The sequence below is a fragment of the Etheostoma spectabile genome, chromosome 20, assembly GCF_008692095.1.
Source record: "Etheostoma spectabile isolate EspeVRDwgs_2016 chromosome 20, UIUC_Espe_1.0, whole genome shotgun sequence".
NCBI classification, from domain to species: Eukaryota; Metazoa; Chordata; class Actinopteri; order Perciformes; family Percidae; genus Etheostoma; species Etheostoma spectabile.
The window spans coordinates 26,178,831-26,193,850 of record NC_045752.1 but is presented as its reverse complement, the minus strand read 5'-3'; the positions used below and the strand labels follow the sequence as shown (position 1 = coordinate 26,193,850).

The 15,020-nt window shown below is 43.6% G+C and overlaps 2 protein-coding genes across 5 annotated transcripts in view; both read right to left on the bottom strand.

The window, feature by feature from the left end:
- The window catches only part of LOC116670595 (uncharacterized), a 6,801-nt gene extending 4,559 nt beyond the window's left edge, over positions 1 to 2,242 (bottom strand). The window contains exons 1-2 of the mRNA XM_032501179.1: positions 2,169 to 2,242; positions 364 to 462 (exon numbers count right to left, since the gene is read on the bottom strand). Coding sequence (XP_032357070.1) covers positions 364 to 462; positions 2,169 to 2,242 — 173 coding nt within the window. The remainder of the gene's footprint in view (positions 1 to 363; positions 463 to 2,168) is intronic.
- A 653-nt stretch (positions 2,243 to 2,895) lies between these two features.
- The window catches only part of syt16 (synaptotagmin XVI), a 46,844-nt gene continuing 34,719 nt past the window's right edge, over positions 2,896 to 15,020 (bottom strand). For 3 of the 4 annotated variants that reach the window (XM_032500634.1, XM_032500632.1, XM_032500635.1), the window contains 4 exons: positions 12,999 to 13,246; positions 8,599 to 9,063; positions 7,934 to 8,123; positions 2,896 to 7,687 (listed from right to left, as the gene is read on the bottom strand). In XM_032500634.1, coding sequence (XP_032356525.1) covers positions 7,374 to 7,687; positions 7,934 to 8,123; positions 8,599 to 9,063; positions 12,999 to 13,246 — 1,217 coding nt within the window. In that variant the 3' untranslated portion in view covers positions 2,896 to 7,373. The remainder of the gene's footprint in view (positions 7,688 to 7,933; positions 8,124 to 8,598; positions 9,064 to 12,998; positions 13,247 to 15,020) is intronic. The other variant, XM_032500633.1, reaches the window with a different exon arrangement.

Sequence of the window (15,020 nt, the reverse complement as noted above, 5' to 3'; positions counted from 1 at the left end):
GTGTGTGTGTGCGGCAAATATTTCCACTTCAAGCAGGCGGCTTGTGTTTCCTCCCTTAAAACCACCTTGAACTGCATTAAGATTGGTGTCAAATGTGCATAAACTAACAGGATATTGCTTGCTGAGTCCACTTTTTGCCTTAATGGTGCTTTGTTTTAGTTATCTAATTCTACTATCATACAAAGTATTACCTACAGGATTATGAGGATCATTTTAATAACCCATATAGGAACACTTAATCGTTCAGTTGGTCTTTTTTTAAGACACATTTGAAGTACTGCCATGGACGTTTTCTCCTTTTTCTTCTTTGATCCTGTCTACAGCTTTGTCGATAGCACCTAGAAATCTGTTAAAGCGTCTTACCTTAGAAAATGTCTGTCCTGCAGGGGGTCAGTAAATCCCAGCTCCGCTCTGCTCTGCTCCGTGTCGCCACATCCACCGTCCTCCCAGCTCCCTCGGTCCCTGCAGACACACACACACACACACACTCACGCGCACACAGCTCCTCCGGGGTGAGACGCTCGCTGCTCTCCAGCCTCCTAAAATATCCCGCTCACAGCAACAGGAGACAACACACACCGCTCTCCGCGAGCCCTCATTGGTCCTCGCCGAGGCAGATGTTTCCTGTTGCTAGGAGACTGAGTAAGCACGGCGATGACGCTCCAGCATCAATCCTCATCTTCCCGCATCCACCGCTGCATGGTGTGTGTTCTCCTCTTTACCAACACAGAGCCCCACTGAGACCCACAGACGGGCTCCTGTTCCTACAGAGGAGGCTGTGCACGTTTCCCTGCAGGCTGCTCCACTGAAAATCGCTACGAAAAATCATAGACAGGCTTATTAAAATTAGTATTTTTTTTTATTTCAATATCCTGCTATTTAGGGCCCGAGCTCGGCAAAGGCGGCCCTACTGAAATTGATAGGATTATTAATATTATTCTGCAAAGTAAACACTTTTAAAGGAGTGAAACGTACATGTACTCGTATAGGGGCCGGTACCCAGAATGCAGCAGGGCCGATTCTAGGATCAGACCTTTAGGGGGGCTCAGCCCCTGATGAGAATGGGATCCGGATACAGTGCCTTGTAAAAGTGTTAACCCCCCTACTTTTTGGAATCCATGGTCAGTAACCCTCATTTCTATAGAATTATACCTAATATTTGAGTTATGAATGATTTTGATTATTGATGATTATTTTGACTGATAGTTAAGGTCAGAGGAATGAAAGGGATCAGGTGTATTTATAAAGAGCGTTGGAAGGAATCCAATCCATTTTTTTATGGTAATTTGGTTAAAAAGAAACTCACATTTCAGATATCCATCCATCTTCATCCGCTTATCCGGTATCGGGTCGCGGGGGCAGCAGCTCCAGCAGGGGACCCCAGACTTCCCTTTCCCGAGCCACATCATCCAGCTCCGACTGGGGGATCCCGAGGCGTTCCCTGGCCAGGTTGGAGATATAATCTCTCCACCTAGTCCTGGGTCTTCCTCGAGGCCTCCTCCCAGCTGGACGTGCCTGGAACACCTCCCTAGGGAGGCGCCCAGGAGGCATCCTTACCAGATGCCCGAACCACCTCAACTGGCTCCTTTCGACGCATTTCAGATATAGACATTTATTAAAGGGGGGGGCCGAGGACACAGGGAGGGTTACCAGCAGCGGATCTAAGACCACATCCCGCTGTAAGGTGAAGGTGAAACTCCTTCTCCCCACGTTTCAGCCAGAAACACCAAGCAAAAAGTCTTTATTATTGTTTTAAAATCTTTACGTATTGGAGAACTTCTTCGTAGTTGGAACAGGAACTGTCAACAGGAAGTTGCTGTCGTTATACTTTGATGTTGTCTTCGTAGCGGGTTGACCAAATCCACCTCGGGATGCCGTAACAAGACCTTGATGGGTCTTCATTTGGAAGACCGGGAGCTTTTGTTGAACATTGTGGCGCCATGGCGATTTTAGATGTTGACACATGGAACAGGAAGTTGTTGTAGTTTCAATGTACTGTTCCTGACCTGCCCCAAGGTTTTCCTACATGGGAACATCTACAGGGGTCCTGGGTCCAGGTGTGGTGAAGTGGCCCCATAGAACCAGATATGTACAAAAAGGCCTCTGTTTCTTGCAGGTTTTTGACCATTTTGCAGGCGTTTTGGGCTACTCTAACGAACAGGACTGACGGTCGGTACAACCTGAACACCTTGGCAAAGCCGAATGGAGGATTTTGCTCTCTCATTGGAGGGCGCGGCTTCATGTAACGAAGCAAAACAGGAAGTGGTTTGTAACTAGACTGTTCATTGTCCAATCTTCACCAAATGTCTCACGCATGATCTGAGTCCAGGCCTGAGGACATGCCAAAATTGACTCACCCATAGCGCCACCTACAGGCAACAGGAAGTCAGACTCATGTGACAAACACTGTCTCGTTATTGGAATGGGACATGGTATATTGGAGATTAAAATCAACGTTAGTATTTCCCGGCTCTTCATTTTTATTTACATGTCCTCGCACAGTACTTTAGGAACATAAGTTGGAGATTACAGTGAACCAACAGCAGATCATTGAAATCATAAAGGAGGTTTCTGGTGATGTGTTTGGGCCATACCACCATTCAGTATTAACTTTGACAACGAATAAAGGTTCATTTGACACTTGATGGTTTACAGCTAATAAACAGCAACATAAACAAGCTGCATGGTTGTCAGCTAAATCTAAATAGCAAAGCATCTGCTGTCAATGATTAAAGTCTCCCAAAACACTAAATGCTTTCCCTAATCTGTAATCTGTAATGGGAATCTTGACTACCAATCACAGGGGATGATCTGTGTTTTTTGTTGTGACCGTGGTAACTCAGAGTTAAGACATCTGAAGAGGACAGAGAGACGCACCCAAGGAAACAGATGGTGGACAGACGTTCCCACAGTAGGGATCTTCTGGCTTTTATTGGCAACGACAGAACTTGGTACAAAAAGTGCTTTCTGGGTACTGCAAGGGCTCAGCATGCAAGGCCCAGACCAGACCAGACCAGACCAGACCAGACCAGGTCGGCAGGACTAACACTCTCATCTCTGTTATAGAACAGTTCCAGGTTTCACTTTGGATGTCAATGAAGATCTAAGAAGACCTGAAACACAACCGGAAAGAAAAGTTCTTTTTCTATTATTTATAACTAAGCCAAGTACATTTTAGATATATGTTTTGGAAAATGGATTACAAAGAAGCAATACTAGTTTTTCGACTAATGCTTAATCTTTTATTTTGGTTTCTAAAAAGGAAAATCTAAATACCCAAAGATACAGACTGGCTGTACATATGGTTACATACTATATACACTGTATATGTTTAAAATAAGCTCACCATATCCAAACACATAGTGCCACATTTTTGGGAAATGCTTGTTTGCTTTCTTTTGTACTCGAACCAGGAGGGGATTAGCCTAGCTTAGCATAAAGGTGTAAAGATGACAGCTTGCGGTTTTTACGAGTAGTAAAAAAAGAATCTAACTATCCTTTTTCTCATTTGGAATGATTGACAAAACTGCCTCTGCTATTTTAGTACAAAGACAGTACTTATTTGGTTATGTGTGGAAAAAATGAACTTTTAACAAGTTTAAGAGATGTTTTATTTGCTGTATTTCATGTTTCATTTGGCTTTGGTCTTTGGTTCACTTGAACCTGACTGAATGTGGTCTGACTTGGTCTTGGATCCCCGTCCTGGTTCAGGCCTGGGCACTGGGCCCTGGGGTCACCCTCCGTTAGCATGCAGTCCTACGGCAGCGTTCACAGGGAACAACGGGAAGGCTTCATGCAATTTTGGATCATCTCTTTTTTATGATGGCAGATATGTTTCATCTCAAAAATGTTCCAGGCACTTCATCATCAGAGTATTACAACGGGGTCACATCTGCAGCACAATCTGTCTCACATCTGGAATCCAAACTGAGCATGCTGACGTTTGAATACAAATAGAAATCCTGGGAAATACTATTAAGAACATTAAACATTTACTATGTTCAAAAATAGAAATGAGATATTATAGATTCGGTACAACAACTGGACATGCATAAAATATATCAGTCTGGGCCATAAATACAGTTCATTTTTAAACTGACATGTATCAAGCCTTTTACTTTATGGTGGTGGAGATGATGATGATGATGATGATGATGATGAATGTGGTGAGTTTGATGGAAAAAGGGTTCAGGGTTGTACTTGTCAACCATTGTATGATGGATTTATAATGTCTGTTTTCAATGGACAATAAATATGATTGTATCTTGTAGCTATATCATATGTCATAATTGTAGGTTCTTAAATGAAAAATCTATTTTATAGAGAGATTGTCAAAACATATATGTAAGTGGGCTACATAATTAACCTTCTTTTATAAAGCTATGTAGTGTGTGCAAGCTTTGTTCAAACTCACAGTACTGTATAGAAACCCTAGCGACGATCTTCACAAATATACCAAATATGTCTGGCTAAATGTGCATAAAACACTGCATGACACATTTCTTTTTTTTGTGGAAAAGCACAGCCACAAAACCACGGCTTCTTGGGTGGGAAGCAGCTTCGATGAAGCGCTGAAACAGGACGGAAAAGACGTTGCTGAGATAACTGCTGTGAGAGGAAGACAACCTTCAGAAAAATGACTGCGCACGGCTATTGTGCCGCAAAGCCTGTTAGGCAAAACCAAAAAGCCGGATACTGACCCCATCAACCCTCGCCAAGTAGATCAAACGACCTAAACAGACATTAACCACAGCAGCGGCGTATTTGTCTACACCCTAATATCTTAACAAATTGCATCCATATTGGATATCATAAACTCAACAAAAGTGACTTCCAGAGTGGAAATCACAAACTCTTCCAACATGTCAAATGTGTCCAAACTTTGCTGACATGTTCATAAAATGATACACAAGACATCTCAAATATGGTGCAGGCATAAAAAAACCCAACATGGTCTTACATTTGAATATTTCATTTAGTAGCACAGAGTAAAATGAAGCTCCAATGGCAAACTATATATACTATATATAATGGACGTAACATTTTATATCTTTGTCTCATCTAAGGTTTATGCAAAAACACCAGCAAGCTTCCGGGCTGCTGACATTTATATATATATATATATATATATATATATATATAAAAGATGTTTTTTCAGTGCATTAAGCAGCAAAACTAAAATTGCATTCACGTCCATTGTGTTGGATGGAAGCGCAAAACCCCTGAAAACTCTGGATGGCTTAATGCCTGTGGGGGTGTGTGGGGACAGGGTTTCTTTTGTGCTTTGGGTAACCCCCCCCCCCCCCCCCCCCCTTAATTCCGATGAAGGATTTGAATATGAGCATCCATTCATTAGTTATGCTTCACTTTCCAAAATGAATTACAGACTGTCACCTCCTTAATCCCATACAATCTGTTTTTTTTTTTGGAGTAATTATTTGCTTCCTCCAATCAAACTGAGCAGCAGTTCATCATTTCTAAAGAGAGCTTGGTTGTCACCTGCGTGAAGAAAAACACATCTCCTGCTCTCAGTGTGTGACCCCCCCCCCCCTTCCCCAGAGGGGTTTGGAGCTACAGTATCTGTCTACACAAACAAATGTAATCCCCCCTTTTCCGGGCTGAGCTGCTGCCTTATGAATCAACGATGCTCAGCGGCATTAGCGTCATCACACCGTGCACCATTCTACAGCTGGTACGACCAATTACCACAGAGCGAGTGTGTTTTGGGCCGGAAAAAAAAACCCTCTTCCAGGGTAATTCACTGCATGTTATTAACAGCTGCAGCGAGATATTTAAAGCCTCTTTGTCAGCTCAGCGTTGATGGGTGTTGAAATGAGCTTTGCCCTGTGATGAGATGGAGACCAGGCCAAATAACATCATTCAGGGAAGAGATGCTCTCACCCCGACAGGGTAAAGAGACTCCAGCTGCTGCTACTTCCTGCCTGTGGTAGCACACTGGTCGGAAGAATATGAATGAGACGCCTTCCTCCTCCACTTGAATCCTTAAACATCTTCACTTCTACTCTGTTTGTTTCCTTCTCAGGACTTCATGGCCACGTAATCCTCCAGTGGTAACACCAATGCTAGTGAGGTTTTCATCCAACTGTAGCTCAAATCTGATCCACAATTCAGAAAGATAAAAATCAGCAAAAGGAAAATGCAAATGTATGCACATCTCAATCCAATACTGACAATATATGCAGTTGGTGCATTGAGTTTAACAGTTGATGGATGTAGGCCTAATCCTCCAGCAGGTGCCATTAAAACCACTGCAAAAGAAGAGGACACAATGAAATGAGGGCATTAAAAGAGCTCCAGTCAAGCTCAAATGGGTGAAAAACCTCATCGCTGCAGTTTCTAGGAGATAGGGTTAGATGGGTTATGTTATACAGCGTGTAGACTCTATTAGATTAAAACTAATGGGAAACCAGACTCATGAGACGCTAGAGTCCCATTCTCTGATGTCCATAAAAGGTCCACAAATGACCACACACTCCAGTCATATTAGTGCTGTGTGATGAATGACTTGTGCTTGAAGAAACAGATGGCTGATACATGTGAGGACTGGGAAACGTTACCAATCACATGTTACTTACTGACTGGACTGATTGGTTTGATACCATCATCATCATCATCATTATCATCTAGTTTCCACCACTGTCAGTTTGTTTGTTTCTGAGAGGACGGGACAATGATGTTTTCAATATTACATCTTCAGGACGTTGCATCTTTCTGGTTCCTGTCTGCAACGTCTCGCTGTGCAGTTTCCTTTGCGTCTTCATTCATTTGCCAGCCAGTAAAAGCAAGATTTAGAAATAACAAGTCACACCAACACACACACACACACACACACACACCTCTAATCTGTGTGTGCTTTCTAACACAGCATTTCACTAGAAAAACTAAACTGCAGCGGCCTCGACTAACAACTGAGCAGCTTTAAGCTACAACTGGAAGGACAAATTCTCAGCTCCTCTTGGAGGCCGATGGATCTTCTACGTGTTTTTTTCTTTTTATTGAGAAGAAGTGAATTTCCGCAGGAAAACCTTCACTTTTAAAAAGGTTTGACATGCCAAAGAAATAGTAGTGGTAATGGTCTTGGATCTCAACTAACCTTGTTGAAGGCTTTCTTCTGTCTCTATTCACCAACAGAAGTATTTATGTGTAAACTTGTGCTGGCCTCCGCAAGCAGAAGCCGTTGTTCCTCGCGCCCAGGTTTGATGTTACAGTGGTGGCGAGTGTGCTCTGACAAAAGCTAAGTCCTTCGATCCATCGCCCTTCAAAGCCCCACGCGTCATTCTGTCAGCGGATCAAATAAATCCCTCCTAAGAAAAGTAAAACTCCCTTCCCTGTTGTCCCTCGTCCTGGGGGCGTTACGCCTCCAGCAGGACGTGCCAGCGGCAGACCTGCTGTCCTCGGCTCTCCTTCATGTCCTGCCAGTGGAGCTGCTCCTCCTCGCCGCTGCTGTTCTGGCCCAGAGCCACCCAGCCCACCATCTCCTTGCGCTTCATGCTGCGGCGGTTGTAGACGGAGACCAGCAGCGTGACGTCTGACAGCTGGAACAGCGCCACCTGGAAGACGAAGCTCTCCTTGTAGACGGGGTTGGGCTGGCCGCGACGCACCGACGTCTTACAGCGAGAGATCTCCTGCCCCACCGAGTTCAGCAGAGTCAGACGCCCGTAGGTGTCTGGGCCAGAGGGGGTGGGGGGGAAGAGAGGAAGATGGAAAAACAAAACAGAAACATCAGTGGATATGACACATGCCTTTGGTGTGGGAGACCTGGGTTCAAATCCCACTGAGATCCATCAACCAATGTGTCCCTGAGCAAGGCAGCCCTAGTTGCTCCATGTATAGCTATTGTGAGTCCCTTTGGTAAATGACATGTTAAATGACATGTAAAGGAAGGTTAGCGAGTGTGTGCCGGTGTGCAGACCTGGTGGTCTGTTGATGGCCAGGTTTCTGAAGTGGCTGCCCTTGATGAGCTCCACAGACATGCGGCCCGTGGTGGCGTTGTAGGTGAGACCCAGCAGCAGCTCGGGGACGCCGCCGTGGGTCAGAGACTGGGTGGACGAGGCGCTGTCGCTCTGAGACACGGCCGACAGGCTCAGCTGGGAGTCCACGCTCTGACACACACACACACACACACACACACACACGGTGAGACAACTCAGTGGGATGACTGATCAGTGTTGGAATGTAACTAAGTACATTTACTCTAAGTACTGTACTTAATTAAAAAGGTTGAGGTACTTGTACTTTCTACTTCTTCTCCACTACATTTCCTTTTTTGGCACACAAAGCACATGTAGTTGATAAAATCTGATGTTTTATTATAAAGTAAACCAGAAAACTATATAACGGCCTACAGGTCCAGCTGAGATGATGAGACCATTAAACTCACAACAGATCGTTTCCAGTTTCTAAAATGGGAGGGTTTTTCATTAAGTACTTTGACTTTAATTACTTTAAGTACATTTTGCTGATGATACTTAGATCATTTTACTTTTCCAAATTCTTTACAGTGTGGTATTAGTACTTCTTCTGCCACTGTTCGCTGGTACACCTCTACCTATGTCTTAGACACGGTGTGCACTTCACCTTGAGGTTGTTGCGGGGCTCCAGAACCAGCGTCGTCTCCATGGTCCCTCCGTCCGGGTCCAGCCCACCTAAACGCAGCACCTTCTCACCCATCATCCGCTCGCGGGACATCCGGGAGGCGCCGAGCGCGTACAGCCTGAACCTGACGGCCGACATGTGCAGCTCCGACGCCTCCAGGCGCGAGAAGCGAAACGTTTCGTTGAAGTGCGGCAGCGAGCCTTTCTGCACCGCCGTCTTGTGGCGTTGCTTCTTGGAGGGGAGCAGGACCATGTGCACCTGCCACGAGTCCATGCCGCTGCGGGCCTTGTCCGGGATGTCCCGGGCCGCAATCACAGAGACCAGCAGCTTCTCCGTGTCAGGGCGGTACTCCAGAGACAGGACCAGGTCTCCACATTTAGAGATGGGGGGTCGGGGGGAAGAGCACGTTGGCAGAGGCGAGACATCATCCTGGGGAGGCGGCTCCTGCTGAGAGGAAGACAACCAAGCTTATTCGCTCATTCATTTGGCCCAGGTTTGCCTTGGACTGGAACTGCTATGATTGCTGCTATAAATGCTATAGAATGCGTATATCTGTATTAGTGTCTCGGTGTCCCCACCGCCAGCAGCAGATCTGAGGTTTCTGCCTCTTTAAAATGTTGCTAAATGTTTGCTCTTGGGGGGGAACTGTTGGGTCCTTGTAAATTATAGAGTGTGGTCTAGACCTACTCTATCTGGAAAGTGGTCTGAAATAACTACTGTTATGATTTGACACTATAAATACAATTGAAAATGTACTAAATCAAGTACTAAATCATTTTAAAAAACTTGTATTCATGCAAAATGAAGAAAGAGATAACCCTAACCCCCTATCAGATAAATACAAGGAGAAGTCCTCAAAGACGGATAGAAATTCTCATTTCCACCTCACACAAAATACATAAATATACACACATATATACACACACATATATATATATATATATATAAATATACACACATATATACACACATATATACACACACATATATATACATATACACATATATATATATATATACACATATATATATTATGTATATATATATATACACACACACACACACACACATACATACATACACATATATACACACATATATATATTTCAATTCAATTTCAATTTTCAATTTTATTTATAGTATCAATTCATAACAAGCGTTATCTCAAGAAACTTTACAGAAAGAGCAGGTCTAGACCACACTCCAGAATTTACAAGGACCCAACAGTTCTAGTAGTTTCCTCCAGAACACACACACACACACACACACACACACACACACACACACACACACACACACACACACACACACACACACACACACACACACACACACACACACACACACACACACACACACACAAAATAAAATATCCGCCCACTGTTTATCAAGTTCTTGTTTATTAAGTATTAAGTACTGTATATCATTTTGCTCTTTATCTTTGTCTTTCTCGCTCTAAGTTGCTGTTGCAGTAAAATGTGGCTGGGATTTTAAAAAAAGATCTCTAAAGGACCAAATAAATACATAAATGAAAATGGCCGATGGCTGCACTAGAATCCAGACCAATCACACGGGATACTATAAAATGGACTTTTATTGCTGCTGATGTTTTGCTAGTTATTGTATTATAAATCATGTTGCTATTTATGATTTGTTATTAATTGCAACTTTTTGGTGCTTGCATAATGATAATGAAGTTCTATAAAATAGAAATGGGTGAAATAACTGTTATTAGTGGTACGAAGAAAAAGAGAAATGGACTGGTTTGGGACGTAAAAACGATAACAGATAATATTTGACAAAGTAGCTTCTTCAGTGTAAAATTGGAAAGATTTTGGATTATCTTGTAAAGATAATCTCACTGAATGATTCCCCAAAAGCTATTTTCACGTGTTCAGGGGCACGAAGTGAGCAGTAACCCCCCTCCTTCTCTTGTTCTTCTCTATGCAGCCGGTCTCAGCCTCCCGCACAGTCAGCAAACACATTACTGATTGTGTCGAGTGTTGACAGAGCGGGGCTGCGTGTTGCCGTCGACATGGCAACCGCAGAGACGGAGAAGATAATCACAAAGCCGCGGCTCGAGTCTATTGAACATGCAGGTCAGGAGGTCGACACATGAAGATAGAAGCACTGACTCACCTGAGGAGCATTTACTACTTCTTCCTCTGCAGGCAGTAGAAGTACTAAGAAGTACTAAGAAGTACTAAGCACACCGAGGCCACAGTTGGCGCCCTAGTCCCATATGAAAAGCCAATGGGCTCACAATTGGCTGTGTGAATTGTGACAAATTGGGAATCCGTTGGCTTTCCATATATTGTCGGCCTTTTTTGGGGCTAATTCAACATGTTAAATCGGCGTGGGTCAAATAGTTTCCCCCTACATTCATCTCTAAACCGACCACGATCAAGGTTGTGCTTAGGAGGAACGGCTATCGTTTGGCTTTTTCCCAGTGATAAGGCGATACTTTTAGAATGGTGCTGGTGTCTATGGCCATGAATTTTATTTAGTCATTTTTATTAATGACTTATAACAATAACTCACTGCAGACTGTTGTACATCCTAGTGTTCTCTACAGTAAAATACAGTCACACTTTACACTTAACGCTGTCAGCATTTTAACCCTGTTTTTATTTCAGCTACTAGCTAACGGTAGGCTAACGCTACCTGCTGTTAAGTGTCGTGTTGACTAGCGTCTGGAGCAGCGGTGCTCCTGTTGCATCATATCGTCTGTTCAGGAGCATCTTTAGAGCGTCTTTAGAGAGAAGCGCAGTCCAACTGAAATGAGGCATGTGTTATCCCCACCTTGGTCTAAAGTACCCTGTTGGATGACCTCATGTACCTCTTCATTGATTCACAATGTATGTTATAAATGTAGAACAATATTCATCATAGAAAACGATCCTTCTTTTTTCTTTTTAATACAACTGAAAAGTGAATATTTAGGTTGGTTTGGTCACCTATCGTAATACAACTTGTGAAGCTGAATCTTTCAACCATTTCTCCATTACTTTTAGCTAAATAGTTATCAACTGGTTTGTCACAAGTGACGATTCTCGAACCAGTCAGTGCAGTGTTTGTACTCCACTTTCTAGTGTCGGCTCGGCTCGCTCAGAGACAACATTTAAAGAAAATGTAAGTAGCAATAACATCAAATCAAGTTTAAAATAAAATAATAAATAACAGTCCTTGAAATTATAGTAGCACTGCACCACTCCTGATGCAGCAGTACTATTAGCGGCAGCAGTACTAGCTTTAGCATGAGCACTGGCAGGACTGTTATATAACTGCATAAATAAACTGCTACAACATGGCTCCACTGATCCAAAAGTTATTTGTTATTTATGAAGCGTTTCTAGATGTGTCAGTGTCGCCCTGTGTGTGTGTGTGTGTGTGTGTGTGTGGGAGGTGTTTACTGCACAGATTGCTCCCAATTTCAAAGTGTGATTCGGTGACTGAGAGGTTGATACAGTAGATTCTACATTCCCACTTTCCTACATGTACAAACAGAAATACATGTTAGTAGCTGTGTGCAACTAGTTCTGCATTATTTGTAAACACACACACACACAGAACCTCGAGGCGTCAGTGAGCCGGGTTTGGTGGGTTTCTTCCAGAACGAACCTGAGAGGATAACATGGCAGAGTGCTAATCCTCTCACAGCTGAACGATGATGATGATACCTCTGCCAAGCATGATGGGTAACAGCAGGGCTGCGGTCAGCTCACTGACCCCGTTAAGTAATCCCTGCCTCGGTTATTTATTTATGTTCTTCATTTTTTTTGGGGGGGGGGGGGGGGGGGGGGGGGGATTATTATGAACTGAGAAAGTGTGAAATGTTGACGTTTGATTGGTCTGTAAGTTTGTGAGGTACACTTATAGAATATAAACATAATCGCAAATGACCGCCTAACTTGCTTTTAATATCAATGATTATAATTGAAAACTCACTTTAATGGATTTTTGATTTAGAATAATAATCCACACCGCTCTTTATTATCTAAAGCAGAGATCTTCAACAGGGGGTCCGAGGCCCCTCGGGGTCTTTGAAGTCACTGCGGGGGGGGGGATGGCCTTAGGTATTCACTAAGATAGCCACACACATATACAGTAAATTGTACGAATTGTAAGATTTACTCTGCCACGTGTATGTGTAACATTACAAGATGATTTATACAATCATGCCAACATTTATTATTTCAATAGCTTAGTATTCTACGCAAAAAAAATGTATAAAGGCTTTAGGCCGCCCTACATGTTATTGTAGATCCAGTTTAATTTGCAACTTCATAAGATATGAAGTAGGGGTCCCTGCTCTGTCTCTCTTTCAGTTAAGAGGTCCTTCGCCTAAAGAATGTTGAGGAAAATGCAGAAATCTGCAGTACCTCGGGGCTCCAGGTGGAGGCGCTGTCCGCGGCGTGGGTTTTTTTGTAATTCGCAGCCTTCTCCGTGTCCTCCCTGCCATCTGCGGCCTGCCGGTTCATACTCGGGGTGGGACTGCCCCTGGCGCTTGATGCTTTCAGTGCAGCAGCAGGTTTGTTGGGCGAGGCCGCCGCCGCCCCCCTCTCGCTCTCCTCTACCGCCGCAGACAGCGGGTCCTGGAACCCCCGCTGCTGGCTCTGAGCCTCCATTTCTGCATGAGGGAGGCAATAGAGGAGGGAAAGTCAGCATTAGGCTTTCCTGGTGATCAGCTAGAAATCTGTAGGTGTGAGGACAGAAGCTTTGACTTATTTCACCAATTTATCACAAAGAACAGTAGCGGGGCGAGAAGGGAGCACGGGGTGGCACCGGTTCCACCACAGATATGATTGCCAGTACGCAAACCAGTGGGTAAGGTCAACAATGCTACGTCCATTATTATTATTATTTTTTTTTTAACAGTCTATGATCTTAAATCGGTGTGTCTGAGGTTTCTGTTTAGTTTGGGCTGACGTGTTAAGGTGTTTTCAGACGGTTTTAGACATCTCACTAGTTTTAGCTACAGAGTGAGACATCTCACTTCTATCCTATCTTTGTTGGGAGCTGCACATGCTCAGTAGCTCGGTAAGATCCCATCCGCTAGATAACTCTTTCTCCAGCTTTGATCAGTCCCAGGCAGGATCAGCTGGGAGACTTCTTCTAGACCAGGGCCACTTGTGGAATACCTACAACAGGGACAGGAAGTAGTTCTTTTGGAGATTATGGTCAACTAGTGGCTGTTGGAGCAGTGTTTTGCCATTGAGAACGAGCTAGCATGCTACGGTTAGCCACCTCGTCTCTAGTGACGTAGAAAGCCGTGAAGATGTTGAACAGCTCCCCCGGAGACTGAAGACAGAGGACATTCAGAAACCGGATCTCACTCAGAACACCATGGATGGGTTTTTTTCCAAGTCTGTATGTGTGTGGAAGCACCAAAGACACAAATTAACACTCCAAATCCCTGAAAAAGGGATTTTTTTCATAATATCGTCACTTTAAATCTTTCCTACGTGCAAACCAATGGACGAGAGACTGACTCTTGCTGTTTGTGATTTCCCTAAAATAAATAACTGTTTGCTAAGCAGTTATCAGGAGATTAGTCTATATCCTAATATTCCATTTCCGGGATTGCTCCGTTTCCAAACGGAAATTCCGCCAGATGTCCCTCTTTACGGCCGGATGTCCGTTACCTTCCTCTGTCTCTGTGTTGGCGTTCTAACCTCTGGTGGATTTCTGAGGACTAGGGTTAACTGCTCATTTTTCTCCCATCCCAGAATGCTGTGTGGACTAGCAAGACCCTCCTTTGCGGCGCTGTGGAGGAAGGTCTGGCAATGCGAGATGAGATAAACTGTTGGGCTTTTGCATGGCAGAGCATCAAGGTAAACCTGGATGTAAAGTTATGACTATGCCATTTTGGATAACATTAGTTATCATCAAGATCTTTACTCTTTATATTCATTCACATTCATACATGTGGAGAATGTGCTCGGATTTCCAGGGTGGTGCTGCATGATCCAGGCTCAGATGATAATCCAGATTATGTTTTGGAGGATGTTGGGATTATGATTAATCACAATTTTTAGGAAGAACATTTTAGGAACATTACCTAAACTTTTGGCAATCTATGTGTAATACTTGACTACAGAAATTCATAAATTCAGATGACATGTATAATGGTGCTTCTCTAAATATCACAACAAATCGAGTATGGCCTCCAAAAATAACAAATAGCAAAAATCAATGTGTTTTTGTATCTTGCCTTTTGGTTTTCCTAGTCTCCTTTAAAAAGGAGAATTCTGGGCAATTTTTATCTTAGCTTCCATCAGCGATGTGTGTTTAGCCAGGCTTTTGTGAAAATCCTAACGCAGCAGTTCCGTGTGTATTTGTTGCTCATCATTTTTGTGTGTGATGGACCTGGTGTTGGTGAGTAGTTGCCGGCTGCGGGAGGC